The 15,924-nt window shown below is 43.6% G+C and overlaps 2 protein-coding genes across 3 annotated transcripts in view; one reads left to right on the top strand and one right to left on the bottom strand.

Moving 5' to 3' along the window:
* Window positions 1–10,949, top strand: part of trpm6 (transient receptor potential cation channel, subfamily M, member 6) — a 45,511-nt gene extending 34,562 nt beyond the window's left edge. The window contains 10 exon segments of the mRNA XM_029637350.2: window positions 1,366–1,421; window positions 2,485–2,510; window positions 2,757–2,780; window positions 3,131–3,196; window positions 3,928–4,217; window positions 5,097–5,179; window positions 6,916–7,121; window positions 7,265–7,316; window positions 7,449–7,558; window positions 8,251–10,949. Coding sequence (XP_029493210.2) covers window positions 1,366–1,421; window positions 2,485–2,510; window positions 2,757–2,780; window positions 3,131–3,196; window positions 3,928–4,217; window positions 5,097–5,179; window positions 6,916–7,121; window positions 7,265–7,316; window positions 7,449–7,558; window positions 8,251–8,336 — 999 coding nt within the window. The 3' untranslated portion in view covers window positions 8,337–10,949.
* A 3,656-nt stretch (window positions 10,950–14,605) lies between these two features.
* LOC115111368 (nuclear receptor ROR-beta-like) overlaps window positions 14,606–15,924 on the bottom strand; it is a 39,465-nt gene continuing 38,146 nt past the window's right edge. For both annotated transcript variants that reach the window (XM_029637355.2, XM_065011460.1), the window contains exon 10: window positions 14,606–15,709. In XM_029637355.2, coding sequence (XP_029493215.2) covers window positions 15,545–15,709 — 165 coding nt within the window. In that variant the 3' untranslated portion in view covers window positions 14,606–15,544. The remainder of the gene's footprint in view (window positions 15,710–15,924) is intronic.

The following is a 15,924-nucleotide window of genomic DNA, read 5'->3' on the forward strand; positions in this document are numbered from 1 at the left end:
GGTGCCAGGTGCACCGATGTGATTGTGTCAAGAACTGCAACGCTGCTGGATTTTTCACGCTCAACAGTTCCCTGTGTGTCTCGAGAATGGTCCACCGCCCAAAGGACATCCAGCCGACTTGACACAACTATGGGAAGCATTGGAGTCAACATGGGCCAGCATCCCTGTGGAACGCTTTCGACACCTTGTAGAGACCATGTCCTGACAAATTCAGAGGGTAAATGGGGGTACAACTCAATATTAGGAAGGTGGTCCTAATGTTTTGTACTCTGTGTACATGCCTAAAATAAAGACGGCTTGGGGAGGAATCCAAACAGCCATAACGATAACCGATGAGAATTCTCTTGGGATGTAGTGGAGTCGGCATTTAATCGACAGTTATTCCAGATCGAGTGAACAAAATTTCGAAAGAGTATCTACATTACGACAGTTGAGAGTTGTTGATCATGAAGCATAGCCCACCTTCTTTGTTCTACAAACACTATTCTGGTATATTTAGCTAAATACATACAGTATATCTGACGTACTTGGACCATCAGTTTGTGTTGTCCTCGTTAAAACACACATTTTAAGCCATTATTGGTCTTATTACACCAAATATTTATTCAGTTATGGCCATGCAAAATCAATGCAGTTCCTCCTCATTGAAATTAATGGTGGCCATCTTAAAAATAGGCCACTTCCTGCTGGGACTAATTCTAGACAAAATATATGATGACTTTGTATACCATAGGTATAAAACTTTTCCAATGTTTTTTTTTTTGTTGTTCTTTGTGAAATTTGGTGGAGTTATCATCGGGTACCATGTGATAATAGAGTTATGTATGACCTTTGCCCCCCAAAGGTGGGCCTATAGGGATGTCATTACCATTCCTATTGTTCCATATTAATGTGTTGTACTATGAAGTTAATAACATATGAAATTGCCTTAGTTTCAGAAGATTCTTCCCAGATAATACAAAATTACATTTCATACCCTCAATCCTGTTGGCCCAACTAACCAGATAGGGGTCATAGCATTTAATGTAGCTACCTCCAAACTGTGGGTATATCAAAATGAAAATCATCATTAGAATTTGCCACCCCAAAGTGGACAAATATGTGAAATTTGGCCTGCTGACCCATGGAGTAATAATAGGTTAAAGAGTGTTTAAAGATGCTCAGCTAAGACTATGGATATGTTCCAGGCCGACTACATTGCTGTTGCCTGCCAAAACTCAGTCTGGATAGATGTTTACCATATCAGCTCACCACATCGTATGACATATCAATCTGATGCTCCACTGTGTAGTCGATGACATGGCAAACAACCATTTATTGATGCAATGCAATAACTGTTATGTAATTCCTGCTCTTGTCCAGCAGGACTCCAGTCAGTCCGTGTGGACCAGCTGGGCCTGCTCTGTCAGCTGCAGGTCCTCGTAAGTCTGCATGGGACGGTACCTGGAGATCACATTTACCCTTTTTACATGTGCTGAACCGAACCAAACTCTGCTGGCTCGGATGTTTCCTTTTCATATGATCCTTTTCAGCATGGTTCCAGCTACTAGGGTGGATGCGTACAGTAACTATGCCATCTCCATGCAACTCAGTTTGTCCTGGCCGGGTTCTGCTTAGTAGTGTAAAAAGCCCAAATGGAGTCAGACCTGAGTTGAAATAATTTTATTGAACTTTAAAATACTTTGAGCGTTTGATTCAGCCTACCTGGAGTGCCGGATTGGCGGAATTAACATTTTTTGGGACCATCCCTTTGGTTCCATTGCGCCAGGCAAGCTCAATCAACCGCTGCTAGTGATTGGCTAGCAGCTAGTATTTGAAAGAAAACATGGTTACACTTTATTTTGATATAGTTGCATATAGATGATCTACAGATGGTCATGCTATCAACAAACTATCCGTGGATAAGCAACTGCTTGATAAGGTTACAGTTAGGGCTAATGTTAGGTTTAGAATAAAGGTTTGGGTTAGGGCTAAGGTTAGGTTTAGAATAAAGGTTTGGGTTAGGGCTAATGTTAGGTTTAGAATAAAGGTTTGGGTTAGGGCTAATGTTAGGTTTAGAATAAAGGTTTGGGTTAGGGCTAATGTTAGGTTTAGAATAAAGGTTTGGGTTAGGGCTAATGTTAGGTTTAGAATAAAGGTTTGGGTTAGGGCTAAGGTTAGGTTTAGAATAAAGGTTTGGGTTAGGGCTAAGGTTAGGTTTAGAATAAAGGTTTGGGTTAGGGCTAAGGTTAGGTTTAGAATAAAGGTTTGGGTTAGGGCTAAGGTTAGGTTTAGAATAAAGGTTTGGGTTAGGGCTAAGGTTAGGTTTAGAATAAAGGTTTGGGTTAGGGCTAAGGTTAGGGTAAGGGTTAAGTTTAGGGTTAATGTTAGGGCTAGAGTTAGGGTTAGATAGAGTTGTGGAGAAAGTGGTCACTGTGGAAGTACTGAAGTTGTGTATAGTTGTGTGGGATAGTTGTGTGACTTCTGTATGTTCTTCTGTTATAGAGGGCGAAGTGGGATCGCACGTGAAGGTAGGCAACCTGATTCATTGTCTGTATTAATGGCTTGTATTTTTTTTTAAGGAAAAAAAGAAAATAAATCACACCTATTAGTTTTCCTTGTCTTTATTTTTCTTAGCTTCCCCTTCCGCTAGAATATTTACCTTCCTAAGCAAAAGAGGAATTGTTAACTATAATCGTTCATGTTCTGGTCTGTCGTGGTTGTTTTCGCCGTGTTTGTTTGTCTGTTAGTAAAATCCTCTACATTTCAATCCACAGAAGACCTGGACCCACACTACTCAGGTGCTCCCCAACAATCACATAAATCATACACAAAAAAAGTAGATCTGATAGCTAAATTATAGGACCTGTTTTTGTCTGGTTATGTTGCGTTACATCGTATTACTCTGTGTTGTGCCTTTCGTGAACTTACACCCCAACTTAACCCCCCTCCCTTACTAACTCTGACTTTGCTGATAGCTACTTTATTGAGATAAAATGTACTTACTATGACAGTGATATGTGGATGCCGCACCTAGCTATTTTAAGATGAATGCACAAACTGTAAGAAGATAGATAAGAGCGCCTGCTAAATGACTCAAATGTAAATGTTAATTGTATGTTGTGTTGTAAATGCGTGGTGGTCGTTTTAGCCATGGAAAGGAACAACCTGATGAGGCTTGCTCACACCATACCTTTCACACCTGTCTCCATAATGGGTAAGTCATTAGGCAATCATGTTAAAGGGATAGTTCTTGACGTTTCAATTATTTTAGACTCCCCTAGGGTGTGGTTGTTTCTCCAAACAGTTCTTAAATTTGTTAGCTGGTTTTTAAGCCATTTCTAGAATGATCTCACTAGCATTTGTAAAGAATGTAGCAATGCAGGGCGCTGTACTGCAGCGCCAGCTGTGCCATCACAGTCCCTGGGTTCGCGCCCAGGCTCTGTCGTAACCGGCCGCGACCGGGAGGTCCGTGGGGCGACGCACAATTGGCCTAGCGTCGCCCGGGTTAGGGAGGGCTTGGTCGGTAGGGGTGTCCTTGTCTCATCGCGCACCAGCGACTCCTGTGGCGGGCTGGGTGCAGTGTGCGCTAGCCAAGGTGGCCAGGTGCATGGTGTTTCCTCCGGTGCATTGGTGCTGCTGGCTTCCGGGGTTGGATGCGCACTGTGTTAAGAAGCAGCCCTTGGTTGGGTTGTGTATCGGAGGACGCATGACTTTCAACCTTCGTCTCTCCCGAGCCTGTACGGGAGTTGTAGCGATGAGACAAGATAGTAGCTACTACAACAATTGGATACTACGAAATTGGGGAGAAAAAGGGTTAAAATAAAAAATAAATAAAAAATGTAGCAATGCTAGTGGAAATTGATTGTTTCTGTTTTGGGTGCATTCAAAAGCATGACATTGCCTCCCTAATACCCATCTTCCCCGTGGTTGCATGGTCCCTGGCAGCGGGAGAGGAGGTGAGTGTCTACACCCTGGAGGAGGTGGAGGCTGCAGGCCCGGAGTCCTCCATATCCTACTGGTCATCCAAGGGGCTGTCTGCGATGCTGCAGCCGCTGTCCAGCGAGGGCTGTCCAGATGGGGGGCTGCGCAGGGCCAAGCTCGTACTTTGCACCTGGGCCGAGAGGGATGTCCTGAGGGTGGGCTGCGTATATGTGGTCAAAGCAATCCAGCCCGATGTGGTCTGCACCTGGCAGAGGGTCTTCCACAGCGACACCACCCTCCAACTCTGTCTGCGGGTATAAACTTCATATATATGTACATACAGTATATAACATCATAGTTTGTTTTTAGGGTCAGAAGTTTCTGACCACAAGACCCGTTAAACATAAACTCTGGGCCCTGGTTATTGTAAGACAAGCATTTCGCTACACTCGCATTAACATCTGCTAACCATGAGTATGTGACCAATAAGATTTGATTTGAGATCTTTTCCTGGTCAGGTCATACACTCTGGGACCTGGTTATTGTAAGACAGATCTTTTCATGGTCAGGTCATACACTCTGGGCCCTGGTTATTGTAAGACAGATATTTTCCTGGTCAGGTCATACACTCTGGGCCCTGGTTATTGTAAGACAGATCTTTTCCTGGTCAGGTCATACACTCTGGGCCCTGGTTATTGTAAGACAGATCTTTTCCTGGTCAGGTCATACACTCTGGGCCCTGGTTATTGTAAGACAGATCTTTTCCTGGTCAGGTCATACACTCTGGGCCCTGGTTATTGTAAGACAGATATTTTCCTGGTCAGGTCATACACTCTGGGCCCTGGTTATTGTAAGACAGATCTTTTCCTGGTCAGGTCATACACTCTGGGCCCTGGTTATTGTAAGACAGATCTTTTCCTGGTCAGGTCATACACTCTGGGCCCTGGTTATTGTAAGACAGATCTTTTCCTGGTCAGGTCATACACTCTGGGCCCTGGTTATTGTAAGACAGATCTTTTCCTGGTCAGGTCATACACTCTGGGCCCTACTTATATACATCCATTTTCCACAACAAGGCAGAACATCACCTTGTTTTTGTTATGCGCTCTCCTCTTTTTTACCCTCATGTTTTACTTGGCATTTGTTACATCCCTTAATAGCATCATTCTGGCCTTCTGTTTTTGTCCTTACAGGAGATACAGCAACAGAGAGCTGCTCAGAAACTCATGCATGTGTTCAACCAAGTAAAACCAGAAAACATGCCTCATTCTCCAAGGTTGGTACTCAACTCAGTACTAGTACACGTGTGTGTGTGTGTGTGTGTGTGTGGTGTGTGTGTGTGCACATGTAATAATAATAATAGTGGATTGGATTATATAGTGTCTTTCTACCAACTGAGATACTCAAAGTGCTTAACATAGTAAGGGGTAAACTCACCTCGTTTCCCCCTTACTCTGTTAACTTGGTGACAGGGGGCAGTATTTTCACATCCGGATGAAATGCATGCCCAAACTCAACTGCCTGCTACTCATCCCCAGAAGATAAGATATGCATATTATTAGTAGGTTTGGATAGAAGACACTCTGAAGTTTCTAAAACTGTTTGAATCATGTCTGTGAGTATAACAGAACCTATTTAGCAGGCGAAACCCCGACGACCATTCAGATATTTTGTTTTTGAGGTCACTCTCTTTTCAATGGGTTTTCATTGGGAATCCAGATTTCTAAGGGACCTTCTTGCAGTTCCTATCGCTTCTACTGGATGTCAACAGTCTTTAGAAATTGGTTGAGGTTATTCCTTTGTGTAATGAAGCTGTACGGCCATCTTGAACGAGGGTCACTTGAAGTGTACTGTTAAATAGAGGCGCGTGACCAGAAAACTAGCTACAGTTTTTCTTCCTGTATTGAACACAGATCATCCCGTCTTCAATGTTAGCGATTATTTAGGTTAAAAAATACCTAAAGGGGCCTCCCGGGTGGCGCAGTGGTTAAGGGCGCTGTACTGCAGCGCCGGCTGTGCCATCAGAGACCCTGGGTTCGCGCCCAGGCTCTGTCGTAACCGGCCGCGACCGGGAGGTCCGTGGGGCAACACACAATTGGCCTAGCGTCGTCCGGGTTAGGGAGGGCTTGTCCTGTGGCGGGCCGGGCGCAGTGCGCGCTAACCAAGGTTGCCAGGTGCACGGTGTTTCCTCCGACACATTGGTGCGGCTGGCTTCCGGGTTGGATGAGCGCTGTGTTAAGAAGCAGTGCGGCTTGGTTGGGTTCTGTAACGGAGGACGCATGGCTTTCAACCTTCGTCTCTCCCGAGCCCGTACGGGAGTTGTAGCGATGAGACAAGATAGTAGCTACTAAAACAATTGGATACCACGAAATTGGGGAGAAAAATGGGTAAAATAAAAAAAAATACCTAAAGTTGTATTACAAAAGTAGTTTGAAATGTTTTGGCAAAGTTTACAGTTAACTTTTGAGATATTTTGTAGTCACGTTGCGCAAGTTGGAACCAGTGTTTTTCTGGATCAAACGCGCCGAATAAATGGACATTTTGGATATATATTGCCGGAATTAATCAACCAAAAGGACCATTTGTGATGTTTATGGGACATATTGGAGTGCCAACAAAAGAAGCTCGTCAAAGGTAAGGCATGTTTTATATTTTATTTCTGCATTTTGTGACATGCCTGCAGGGTTTAAATATGGTTTCTCTCTTTATTTACGGAGGTGCTATCCTCAGATCATTTGCTTTTGCCGAAAAGCCTTTTTGAAATCTGACATGTTGGCTGGATTCACAACAAGTGTAGCTTTAATTTTCTATCTTACCTGTGTGATTTAATGAAAGTTTGATTTTTATAGTAATTTATTTGAATTTGGCACTCTGCATTTTCCCTGGCTTTTGGCCAGGTGGGACGCGTCCCACATATCCCAGAGAGGTTAAGCACATATGATATGTGTATATCTATGGAATTACAATATGTGTGCGTGTTACATGTGTTATGAATGTACGTCTCCCTCCTAGGTTCCTGGACATGTCTCTTCTTCACTGGCACTCAGACGGCCAGTGGTTGACCATCGAGAGGAACATGACGGGAGATTTCAGGAAGTACAATAATAACACAGGAGAGGAGATCGCCCCCTGCTGTGGGATGGAGGAAACGCTCCTGGCCTTCTCCCACTGGACCTACCAATACTCCTGCAGGGAACTGCTGGTGTTGGACTTACAGGGTCTGTCTGTCCATCCCATTCTTTTGAGCTGTCTGTCTGACTATGGATAGATTTATTTTGCAACGACATCACTTCACAGGGTTTGTCCTGTAAACTACTACATTGAACTGAAATCTCTCTTTCCCCTCCTAAATCTTTCACAGGAGTGGGATCGGAGCTTACAGACCCATCGGTCATCCGAGCAGAAGACAAAAGGTACTCGCCTCGTACAGTGGAGGTTCAGTGTGTAACACTGACACTTATTGTCATCTTGACATTCTTTTGAGGTCTAAAGACATGTGAAATATGTTTATTTTGTCCTTCCCTCTTTTGTCCCTTGCCTTGTAGCTCGAGTGATGACATGGTGTTTGGTCCTTCTAACCTGGGAGACGCTGCCATCCACAGCTTTGTCATCAAGCACACCTGCAACTCCTGCTGCGAGAACCTCGGACTCCCAGGTGAGAGAAAGGAACCCTTCAGACCGCCACTTTTATAGGGGGACTATAGAGGATTGTGGGTGTGTGTATGCTAGCCTGCAAATGTGTGAGAATGTGTGGTCTGTTAGGCATGTGTAGTCGGAGAGTGGACTTCTTACGTGTGTGTGTCACCTTTATGTCGTCACTCGGGAGGTTCGCTGGCCTGAGATTAAGCCCAGAACTTCAAATGAAGATAGAACCGGCTAATTAGGCCAAGGGAAGCATTTATTTAAATGACAACAGAGCATTGGAGGCAGGGGGAGGGACTTGCTTTGTGCGGTGTGCTGAGCTCTCTTTGATTACATATTAAACAGGGCTTTGTGCTGTGGAGAAATTAGCTTTGATTAGATATTAATTGCAATCGCTGAGTAGACACGAGACGCATGATACCAGCATCTAGAGGGAGCATCGCCTCGGAAATTCACTCAAAAACAAACAAGCAAGCAAACAAACATGCAAACATTCAGCCATTCTTGTTTTGATCTTTTCAAAGGTGGTTTGTTTTTTTCTTCTTGTTTTTTCTTCTTCTTGTGTCCTCTCCAAGATTCCCATCAAATCAAAACAAATTATTCATGAAAAATCCATGGACTTCCTCTCTGGCCTGATCAAATCCTCTTTTTAGTGGTAATGACTGTATAAACTGCCATGTAGCTGATTGATGTTTGTGTTGTCAGATTTGAGGAGGAGCACGGACATCCACGGGAAAACAGAACACAGGCCTTTTGAAAAGGACAGTGGATTGATCATGACTAGGATGTAACCTCTGATCCGGAAGCAGAAGTACGCCATCCTAACCTCTGGTTCAGGTGGGATGAAGTTGCCCTTAAAGCATAGACACTGATTTAATGTCACTTTTGTGTTTTCCTCCCCAAATGGTTATGGTTAGGATCTGGAGAAGCTAAGCGGATCCAGAGGTGTACAAGGGTAACTTCTACCAGGAAGGAAAGCACTCACTTGGTTGGTTTGAATGGATAGTGTACATTGTGTAGCTTTATGTGGACTAAATCTTGTGTTAGATGTCTGGTAGGGCTTTTGTTGTAACAGCGGTTTACATTGCAGAAGTCTCAGCAGCAAGCCAGATGCTGTAGTCTTGCATTCATTCAGCCTATGGAGTGCATAGTGGAGGGAGGCCGCAGTGCCTGGTTAATTTTGAAATGAGCACCACTTTTATGATCTTTTCATATCATCTGAGGAATGTTTATACCAGATGTCATGTTTTTATCTGTTTGCATAACCGTTTTTATGGTGAAATACCAGCTATTATGGCAGCCATTTTGAATGTTCACAATAACTCACCTTCCTAGTTAAGTTTCAAACGGGCAGATCTTCTGGGATGTTTTCAGATCCCCTGAGGAAATGTCTGTCTGTCTGTCTGTCCATCCCATTCTGAAATGTCATGCTTATATCTGCTTCAAAATGTTTTTAATTTAAAAAAAAAATTTAAGGTCCCAGACTATTAGGGTATTTCAAGTGTTATACTCTTGACATCATTTTCTTACCAAACACAGTCTGGTTTATTTAATCTTATACACATTCACAGCTAAAAGCTGAACGACAAGCGTAGCAAGGAAAAGCTGTATTTAAGTGAAATGTTGAAACCCTTGAAAGGAAACCTTTCACATGGACCATGTTCTTCAGGCTGGGCTCAAAACTAAATGTTAAACAAAACTTTATTGAGAACAAATTATTCATCAGAGTCAAAACTACAATCTGGGATTTGTTTTTCAGCAAAACATCCCCTCTCAATTTCATCAAATATATATTTTCCTGTTTTCAAACACTGTGAAATCATATTTTTGTATTTAGCAATACTCAAATATATTGTTATGCTGATTATGTTACAAGTGATTACAAAACTAGAATTAAGCATCGACACAGCTGGACTGAAGCATGGCTTATGTTATGGCTTAAATTCAGAATGAGAAGCTAATAGAAGAATAACTAAATCTGGTCTCTTGGTGGTTGGAATTCACACTGCTCAGACTCAGAATTCACACTGCTCAGACTCAGAATTCACACTGCTCAGACTCAGAATTCACACTGCTCAGACTCAGAATTCACACTGCTCAGACTCAGAATTCACACTGCTCAGACTCAGATTATTCACACTGCTCAGAGTCAGATTATTCACACTGCTCAGACTCAGAATTCACACTGCTCAGACTCAGAATTCACACTGCTCAGACTCAGATTATTCACACTGCTCAGAGTCAGATTATTCACACTGCTCAGACTCAGATTTCACACTGCTCAGACTCAGATTATTCACACTGCTCAGACTCAGATTATTCACACTGCTCAGACTCAGATTATTCACACTGCTCAGACTCAGAATTCACACTGCTCAGACTCAGATTATTCACACTGCTCAGACTCAGATTATTCACACTGCTCAGACTCAGATTATTCACACTGCTCAGACTCAGATTATTCACACTGCTCAGAATCAGATTATTCACACTGCTCAGACTCAGATTATTCACACTGCTCAGACTCAGATTATTCACACTGCTCAGACTCAGATTATTCACACTGCTCAGACTCAGATTATTCAAATCATCACAATGGATCTTTGTTGTTGTTGTTGCTATAGTCCTTCACCTAAAGAGCAGTTCTGAAGAGTATCTAACCCTTAAAATGCCAGTTTGTTTGTCCACAAAAACTCTACATAAATGCACGTGTGTGTGTGTGCGTGCGTGTGTGTGCGTGCATGCGTGCGTGCGTGCGCAGTACAATGGAAAAAGAACGAGCCAGAAATACATCCATAAAATTTCCTTTATTTTTCTTCCCACAAAGAAATGTCTACAAAAGCGATAAAATATAGAATTTAACAAAACTCACTTCAGACCTTGACTTGTTTATTTACATCTCGAAGGAGGAGACACTGAGATACCTCAGGACAACTCAGAACTTTGACACAACTGGATCATCAAAGCTCTTAATTTATGACGCACACACACACACACACACACACACACACACAGGTCTACATGTGAGGTTCGGGGACATAAAGCTGTGTCAAAGTTCTGATGTTCGATCCGACTCACGAAGTGAAAAATGCAAACAAACAAACAATTCAATGTAATCAAATACACACTTGCCTCAAAATTCCCCTTTTTGATTGGTTCTCAAGTAAACTCACACAGTAAAGAAACTATTTCCCATTTCACTAATCCAGCAACCTCCTCTCTAACTATGGCACTTGAAAAAACATTAATTTTTTTTGTTTTAGTTAGTCCGTTTAAAAAAGTGTTTGTACCCCAAGTACCTTTTTTAAGGGTTTTGGTCACAGTTGCTGCACTTACTGTACTTTACTTTCTCATCATGGGACGCAAGGACATTCTAATGAATAAATAAAACATGTTTAACACTACTCCAGTTGCACGCATGTATAATGCATTAAGAAAGTTTACAAAGCGCAATAGAGTAAAGAACCTGCTCTTTGTTCATTCACTCTCTTTCAGCCTCTCACTCCGCACGCACACACACACACACACACACAGGTTCTCCAAGGAAGTGTTTTTGACTAAGTATATGAAATGTTTTTGACCAAGTCTATAAAATGTCAGTGCACTTTGTGGTCTCGTTAGGGTAAGGACCACCTTTTGCCTGTGCTCTGTGGTGTCTCTGTTGATGGAGTAAAAGGTGCATGATGCATTCAGTCCCTCACGCTGAACACAATACTCCATAACATTCAGAATAAAAAATATCCCCGACCCCTGACTCACAGCATCGCATGAGAAAACCTAAAAGCCCCAATGTTTCATTGCCATGAAACAGCATGCAAAGATAACAGAACAACAATAGACTAATAGTATTATAGTAGTAATAATAGCAATAACAACAATAATAATAATAGTAATAAAATGAAAAGAATTGTACAATGCAAACATGACAGTAGTAAATGCTTTCCAGTTATTATTGCTACAGTACCTTACAGTGTTTATTTGTCACTCAGATTACCAACCCCACCTTAAACCCCTGATTCACAGTCTTGCATGGGAAAATAAAAACGAAGTTGGGTTGAATTCACTGTCCTAAAGGCATGGAATGGGTGGACGCCAGCTTAGTTATGATCTTCCTTCATTGTAAAACAACCAGTACATCTTGAACCGGGGTGGGTTTATGATTGCAGGAACATGATTTTCTGGGACTTTTGTAGAATAGGCTCTCCCCATTATATGGACTCAAAATGCATCCGGACAGTGAATTTATCCCCACACACAGATCCATTCACACGCAGGCACACGCACACATCCCCCCCAAAGCCTTGTCTGGGTAGCTTCCTTCGCTGGGAGCCACCAGCGTATTTATATATCCAAAAAACGCTTACATTTTCAAAAATATTCAAACTCTTTTTATGCAAAGATAGAAAAAGAGTTGCTCCCTGAGAGAGATGCTGTGTAGTGCATCGAGACACGAGTGATTGTCTTTAACAAGCCACTGACCTCTAACTTCACACTCCTTTTTTGGCGGAGGGGTGGGCAGGGTATGGTATGGGGGGGCACTATGACTAGGATAAGCTCATCCTCTGTGTATATGGAGGATGATAGTGTTCACAGCATATGGGAAGGGTTTGGGAAAGAGATAAAAGGAAGTCAAGGAAAACGTTACATGTTATGCTGTTCTGGCACTGGCTAGCATCTAATCTCCACTAAAGGGATTGGGCCACAGTGCGAAACACGGAAACGTGTCCATTATAACGTGTAAGGGAATCCTTGAAGATCTTCAACATTTAAATGGAAGTGATTGTCTATCATAGTTTAGTATTAAGATTGTTCAATGTATTGCAACTTTAAGTTGCAAATGTTTCAGTGAAAAATATATATTGCCCTGTTTTTTTAGGATCTGGAAAAGTGTTCTATAATAAGCAATGCAAGAACTACAGTCCCAGAGAGAACTCTGTAATGTGGAATAGGTATCAAGTGTCAATTTTAATCTGAAAGATGAAACGTCTGAATAATGTCAGTAGAGTGGCGCAGCAGTCTAAGGCACTGCATCTCAGTGCCTTACAGACCCTACAATACTCAAAAGATTTTACAGCTGCACCATCGAGAGCATCCCGATGGGTTGCATCACTGCCTGGTATGGCAACTGCTCGGCTTCCGTCCGCAAGGCACTACAGAGGGTAGTGCGTACGGCCCAGTACATCACCGGGGCCAAGCTTCCTGCCATCCAGGACCTCTATACCAGGCAGTGTCAGAGGAAGGCCCTAAAAATGGTCAAAGACTCCAGCCACCCTAGCCATAGATTGTTCTCTCTGCTACCGCACGGCAAGTGGTATCAGAGCGCCAAGTCTAGGGCCAAGCGGCTTCTAAACAGCTTCTACCCCCAAGCCATAAGACTCATGAACAGCTAATCAAATGGCTACGCAGACTATTTATTACCTATGCATAGCCACTTTAACAACCCTACCTGCATGTACATAATTATCTCAATTACCTCGACACCGGTGCCCCCACACATTGACTCTGTACCGGTACCCCCTGTATATAGCCTCCACATTGACTCTGTACCGGTACCCCCTGTATATAGCCTCCACATTGACTCTGTACCGGTACCCCCTGTATATAGCCTCCACATTGACTCTGTACCGGTACCCCCTGTATATAGCCTCCCATTGACTCTGTACCGGTACCCCCTGTATATAGCCTCCACATTGACTTTGTACCGGTACCCCTGTATATAGCCTCCACATTGACTCTGTACCGGTACCCCCTGTATATAGCCTCCACATTGACTCTGTACCGATACCCCCTGTATATAGCCTCCACATTGACTCTGTACCGGTACCCCCTGTATATAGCCTCCACATTGACTCTGTACCGGTACCCCCTGTATATAGCCTCCACATTGACTCTGTACCGGTACCCCCTGTATATAGCCTCCACATTGACTCTGTACCGGTACCCCCTTTATATAGCCTCCACATTGACTCTGTACCGGTATCCCCTGTATATAGCCTCCACATTGACTCTGTACCGGTACCCCCCGTATATAGCCTCCACATTGACTCTGTACCGGTACCCCCTGTATATAGCCTCCACATTGACTCTGTACCGGTACCCCCTGTATATAGCCTCCACATTGACTCTGTACCGGTACCCCCTTTATATAGCCTCCACATTGACTCTGTACCGGTACCCCCTGTATATAGCCTCCACATTGACTCTGTACCGGTACCCCCTTTATATAGCCCCACTATTGTTATTCTCTGCTGGTCTTTAATTATTAGTTTTTCTTATCTCTTACTTTTTTCTTAATGACATTTTTTGGGTATTTTCTTAAAACTGCATTGTTGGTTAAGGGCTTGTAAGTAAGCATTTCACTGTAAGGTTGGGGGTACCTGTTGTATTCGGCGCATGTGACAAATACAATTTGATTTAATTTGGTTCGATTCCAGGCTGTATCACAACCGGCCGTGATTGGGAGTCCCATATTGCGGCGCACAATTGGCCCAGCATCGTCCGGGTTATATTGTATGCCCTCATGAAAAAAGCCCTCATGAAAAAACACTAAGACCAACACACTAGTTTTAGTTAGGTGGGTGGTGTGGTAAGAGGTGAGGGTGGTAGTGTGGTAAGAGGTGGGGGTGGGTGGTGGGGTAAGAGATGGGGGTGGGTGGTGTGGTAAGAGGTGGGGGTGGGTGGTGTGGTAAGAGGTGGGGTGGGTGGTGTGGTAAGAGGTGGGGGTGGTAGTGTGGTAAGAGGTGAGGGTGGTAGTGTGGTAAGAGGTGGGGGTGGGTGGTGGGGTAAGAGATGGGGGTGGGTGGTGTGGTAAGAGGTGGGGGTGGGTGGTGTGGTAAGAGGTGGGGTGGGTGGTGTGGTAAGAGGTGGGGGTGGTAGTGTGGTAAGAGGTGGGGGTGGTAGTGTGGTAAGAGGTGGGGTGGGTGGTGTGGTAAGAGGTGGTGGTGTGTGGTGTGGTAAGAGGTGGTGGTGGTAGTGTGGTAAGAGGTGGGGGTGGTAGTGTGGTAAGAGGTGGGGGTGGTAGTGTGGTAAGAGGTGGGGGTGGTGGTGGTAGTGTGTGTGGTAAGAGGTGGGGTGGTAGTGTGGTAAGAGGTGGGGGTGGTAGTGTGGTAAGAGGTGGGGGTGGTAGTGTGGTAAGAGGTGGTGGTGGGTTTAGGGGGGCTGGGGGGGAGAGGTACTCCTAATAATCTGTCATTTGATCTGATTATTCAATAGCAGTCCAACTTCGATGGACAGAGTTATTGCAGCGACAAAAAATGATTGACAGGATGGCAGTCTGACAAAATATTTTTTTTCACGCAAAATATAATATTTATATACATATCTTCACCTTGAAAAGTAGCATAATTGTTTAAATCCTTCTTTTACAGTTTGATAGTTCCGAACTGAAAGATGCAAAACCCTCTTCACGTATCAACAGAGCCCAGACAAGGCTTTCTCCACATACCAAAATTACCTCCCAGGTTTACCCCAATATTCTTTAACAAGTCTCTTTTTAACTTTACAAATTTTGTACACAATGAAAATATTAAATAACAAAACAGACAAGATATCAGCCACATAGGGCTGCTACAGTTTTAAATGAAGACTAAAATATTAACAGAAGATGTAATACTGGAATCTGTTCTTCACTACATAATATCTACAATACCTTTTCTGAATCACACGAATCCCTCCCCCATCTTCAATATCACAATTTCATGTAAAAAAAACAACTAAAATAAACAAATGAACTTACCCAGTTAAAAGACAGCTTAAATTAGCTAGTTAAAGTCTGTACATTTCTGGTCAGTTTTGAAGAGCCCCGTGGTCATGGGTGCGTTATATACATTCTTTAGACTGTATCGGTGAATAGGGTTGGATAAGTGCTGGACATTCCTAGTGTTTGCGGCTGTAAGTGTATGGATGGTTCGGGCCTGGGGTCCGGGCTGCTTTGCCGTTGCGTTAATGATGCGTCCGCGGTCACGTTGTGGTCCACTCTCTGAGGTTGGACCATAGGAAATCACTTGGGCATGGTGATCGCTGCATTGGGGTCGGGATTGAACAGCTCCTTGTAGAGCGGGGGGAAGAGCACGTTCACCGTCTCAGGGTGAAGCTGCTGGAAGGCCTGCAGCTCCTCGGTGTGGAGAGTACACACGGCCGACAGCATGGGTATCCGACCAATCAGCTACAGAGGACACAGAGGGGTCAGAGGTCAAGGGTGATGGGTCAATAAATCCAGATCATAACCTAACTAAAGTCTCAGTCTGTACATGAAAACTGCAGCTAAAGTGAAAAAGGTTGTTTGAAACACACTGCCATCGAACAGTGCCTAGGTGTGAACCCCTTTGATGCCAATGTGAAGCCCCACAACTGCTGTACTGTATGAGGCGGTGTGATGCG

Source organism: Oncorhynchus nerka, linkage group LG27 (genome assembly GCF_034236695.1).
Source record: "Oncorhynchus nerka isolate Pitt River linkage group LG27, Oner_Uvic_2.0, whole genome shotgun sequence".
Lineage (NCBI taxonomy): Eukaryota > Metazoa > Chordata > Actinopteri > Salmoniformes > Salmonidae > Oncorhynchus > Oncorhynchus nerka.